Genomic DNA, 4,094 nt, shown 5'->3' with positions numbered 1-4,094 from the left:
CCCAAACACAAACTGCGCTGTGATCGGCACCATGTTGTTTGGTCACATGACTCTGTACATTGAAAGTTTACCCCTTTAATGACAGCACAGAGTCTCCTGAACTGAGATCAGTCGGTTTAAGTTAAATTAAATTATGCGTTGCATATAGTGAAGCCGCAACATAATGTCCACGTATGTGGACGCAGGGTCTCGGGAGGTTAAACCATAATATCCATACCAATATAATGAAATACACCACATTACTAACACATTCATTTCTGACCCGTTCACTGAATGTAGAACTTTTTGGATTGTAGTCCTAAAACCCAGAACACAGTTAGCATTTTCCAGCCATGAGTTCCCATGGGAATTTACAATAGTTTTCATAACGGCAGTTTAGGATTTATGTCTTAACATCTGTTCTTAAAATCCTTTAATTGAATCACATGTTGCTCCAAAGCTGCTAACAAGGACTACAACTACAAGCATGTGAAGATGCCTGAAGAAACCGCTGTAGTCCATATATAGCTATTTATTAGCAACACACTTTTCAAAAAATCACAACATCTTTAAAACTGGTGTTATGTTCCAGAAGATGAGTTTATTTGACTCTGTAGTGTAATAAAACTATAAAGCACAAAGGAGATTCTGAGATTATGCAGAAAATACAGTCATGAAACAGAATTAACTCTTAAACGCGGAATGTCAACTATTTTGGGATACAAATGCATGTGTTAACGCTCAATTAATCCCATTAAAACCATGATATGTGCTAGTGTGATGGTTAAAGCACAAAAGGTTGAGATTTAATGAATACACGGTCTGCATGTGCTGCACACTTTAAAGTGAATGTGTGAAGCTGCTCATAAACACGTCATCATGAACATCACACACGCTCAGTGTTTATAATACAGACAGAAGAGCGCACAGTAAGCTTAAAGCGTGCAGCACATGCAGACTATATATTTTATAATTAAATTACAGACTTTTGAGGTTTTAATAAGCACTTTAAATCCTTACAGTGACCTGCTTATTAAAAACATACAAACGTTATTATCGTTTGCTCATATAATATATCTGTATGGGTAAGGGAACGGTTTGTTAATTTAATTATTATAGTGGTGTAATGGATATGGCAAAATAAATAATAATAATAATAAAAACATACAAACTGATAATGCTTCATTCAGTTTTTCGCCAAAATAAAAGCTCAATTTAACTAGACTCTTGAAAGAACTGCAACAGAAATATATTTCTACTAGTGTAGTAAAATGTAGTAATAAATGATGATTATTATTAAATAATTATATTATAAGTAATATCTCAAAGGCAAGAGTGCTGTTACACTGAATAAAACTGCAGTATTGTGTTTTGGATTATGCGGTGCAGAAGCACTTCATTTATACAAATAATATATTTATATATTCATCTGATTAAAATTCAATGAATTCATTTTAATTAGACAGTTTTTTATGATAAAATTTTATTAGACTTTAAAACACGGAATTAAGAAAAAACAACAAACGGAAACACAGAATTTGGGAAAAATAAAAGCGTTAACTCGTGGTAAATGAATCTTCTATGTCGGTGTTCAAACTGACGTCAGGACTGAACAGCTGTAAATCTTACAACAATACAAATAAAAGTCATTCAGCTGTTGACAGATGCACAGATCTGATTGATCAGTGTTTATTACAGCAAAATACAACAACAGTGATTATTTGACGAGCCTGACTTTATCTTTGAGAACTTTAAACTTTGGGTTGTTGTTGATCTTCTTGTTGAACAGAGAGAGCAGCTCTTCTTCTGACCGGAAGTTTGTGTCTCCGCTGAATGAATAATATGCAGCTAAAACCTGTAAAATCAACAGAAGTTCATAATCAATCATCAGTACACACACACATCAGCATCAGGGACTGTCTGGGTGAGTTAGGCCTGACTGGTTAACAGGTTAAGGTTTGATATGGGTAGTTAATGTGTATAACCCAACAGCTGGACCGGTTCAATCACATCGTGATATTTCCACACTAAACGCAGAAGTTCAGCAGTAACTGACAGATATTCATCACATCCATTTCTCGTACTACTAAAGTCAAAGTTCAACTCACCTTCTTACGGAGTTTTTTGACAGCGAGTCCTTCATCAGGCGCGTCTCTTAAAACAGCTTTTATCGTCCCTTTCCAATTAAACTTCCCTGTGACAAAAACAAACACGTCTATAAACTTTGTGTGATGCCTCTGACATTATAACATATATGTTGTTGGTGGGGCAGTGGTGGCTCAGCAGTTAAGGCTCTGGGTTACTGATCAGAAGGTCAGGGGTTCAAGATGCCACTGTTGGGCCCTTGAGCAAGGCCCTTGACCCTATCTGCTCCAGGGGCGCTGTATCATGGCTGACCCTGCACTCTGACCCCAGCTTAGCTGGGATATGTGAAAAAAAGAATTTCACTGTATATGTGCAAATGTATAATGTGTGATAAATAAATATAATTAATTAAAAAATAAACACATGTGCTCAAATGTGCACAAATAAAATTCAGCAGAAACTGTAGAAGATTAAAAAGTGTTTCAATGATTTAAAAACAAAGACATCAGAGTAATATATTAATTACACTCTGTACATGAATATATCACTGATTAAATCTCTCATTAATATCAGTGTCACAACAACTGCATATTATTATTATTATAGTAGGAAATACCTCTAGAGTTTGATTCAGACTCCGCCTCCTGATTCACTGACTCCTCCCCCTCAGGGTTAAGACTCTCTGATTGGTCAACCTCGTCTTGCTTTGATTTCTTGCTCATCTTTTCTTCCTTCTCTTGTCGTTTTCTCTTTTTTCTGGTTTGTTTGTCGCAGGTGTTTTCTCCGTTCTGTTCTGAGATGTCGTTCTTTCGTTTGTGTTTCTTCTTCTCTCGTTTGCTTGTGTTGTTTTCTTCGTTCAGCTCGGCGTCAGCTCCGTTCTTGAGGTTTGTCTGACTCTCAGTGGATCCGTCTGGTTCACTGTTTGTTTGATGGCTGCCGTCCTGAACAATCAATCACAATTATTGATCAAGTGTGCTTGCACAGACAACATGTTATTAAAGCAGATTATTCAAGAGAACATGAAGAGCAACAAATACAAACATTAAATCACTGACATGAGAAACACTTTCAGAACCGGCCTGATAATCTATAATAATATATTATTAATAAATCATATAATGATGATACTAATTTAATAGAACTTTTTTTCCCCAAATCTTGTGTTTTCCATTTAATGTTTTCTGATCAGAAGTATTCATGACTCTTTAATAACAGCTGCTTTTCAACATAACATTGTATTTTTAATCAAAGATCCTCTAATAATCTAAAACACAAGATTATATTTCAGATCATGAAAATATTATTAAACATTAACATTATTATAATAATTATTCAGATATTAAATATACATTTTACTATATAGTATACATTTATAATCGACTAATCTAACGATTATTCGAGTATTCTGCGATTACTGCAACGATTAATCATTATCTCTTAACCGATTATTCTGTTTGTGCTTCAACATAAATATTATATTTAAAATGACAAAATCATCCATTAAAAATACCTCTAATGACATTCACTGAATTAAAGGGAAAAATAACATCATAAAATAATAATGAGTTTCATTCACCAAAAAATAAACTGCAAAAAATCCCGTAAAAGTGTTTTTGTCTTGTTTTCCATTTAAAATGAAATAAAATCAGATACATTTACTTGAGAAGCAACAGAAGATATTTACACTTCAGAGAACGCATCTTAAATAAGTGTATTTTTCTGCCAGTGCAGTAGAGTTGTGTGATCTATTCAGATCGTCCTATCGTCAGCTGATTGCCGATCATATGATCATGAAGGGGGTGTTCACATTCAAACAGCGCTGGGTGGACACTAGGTGGTCCTATGGGGTAATTTTCATTAAGCAGGGTTAGGGTTAAGCCTACACAATAAAGCAATTTTAAATTATTTGAACTAAAAGTTCAAATGAAACTGGAAAAAAATTAGTGCAGTTAAAATGTGTGTTGTTCAACTATTGAAAGATGGTTTTACAACAGTTGTGAACATCTCTCTGGAAACAAACCTCATCTGTG

At 34.5% G+C, this 4,094-nt stretch overlaps 1 protein-coding gene across 2 annotated transcripts in view; it reads right to left on the bottom strand.

Annotated features, from left to right (window-relative positions):
* Nucleotides 1-560: 560 nt before the first annotated feature.
* The window catches only part of LOC127412763 (cell growth-regulating nucleolar protein-like), a 7,852-nt gene continuing 4,318 nt past the window's right edge, over nt 561-4,094 (bottom strand). Inside the window, exons 7-9 of one of the 2 annotated variants that reach the window (XM_051649391.1) lie at nt 2,681-3,005; nt 2,088-2,173; nt 561-1,834 (exon numbers count right to left, since the gene is read on the bottom strand). In XM_051649391.1, the coding sequence (XP_051505351.1) occupies nt 1,697-1,834; nt 2,088-2,173; nt 2,681-3,005 (549 nt within the window). In that variant the 3' untranslated portion in view covers nt 561-1,696. Of the gene's footprint in view, nt 1,835-2,087; nt 2,400-2,680; nt 3,006-4,094 lie in introns of both variants that reach the window. The other variant, XR_007892477.1, reaches the window with a different exon arrangement.

This window comes from Myxocyprinus asiaticus, chromosome 22, assembly GCF_019703515.2.
Source record: "Myxocyprinus asiaticus isolate MX2 ecotype Aquarium Trade chromosome 22, UBuf_Myxa_2, whole genome shotgun sequence".
NCBI classification, from domain to species: domain Eukaryota; kingdom Metazoa; phylum Chordata; class Actinopteri; order Cypriniformes; family Catostomidae; genus Myxocyprinus; species Myxocyprinus asiaticus.
The sequence above is the reverse complement of the archived record's forward strand: the minus strand, read 5'-3'. Positions and strand labels throughout refer to the sequence as shown.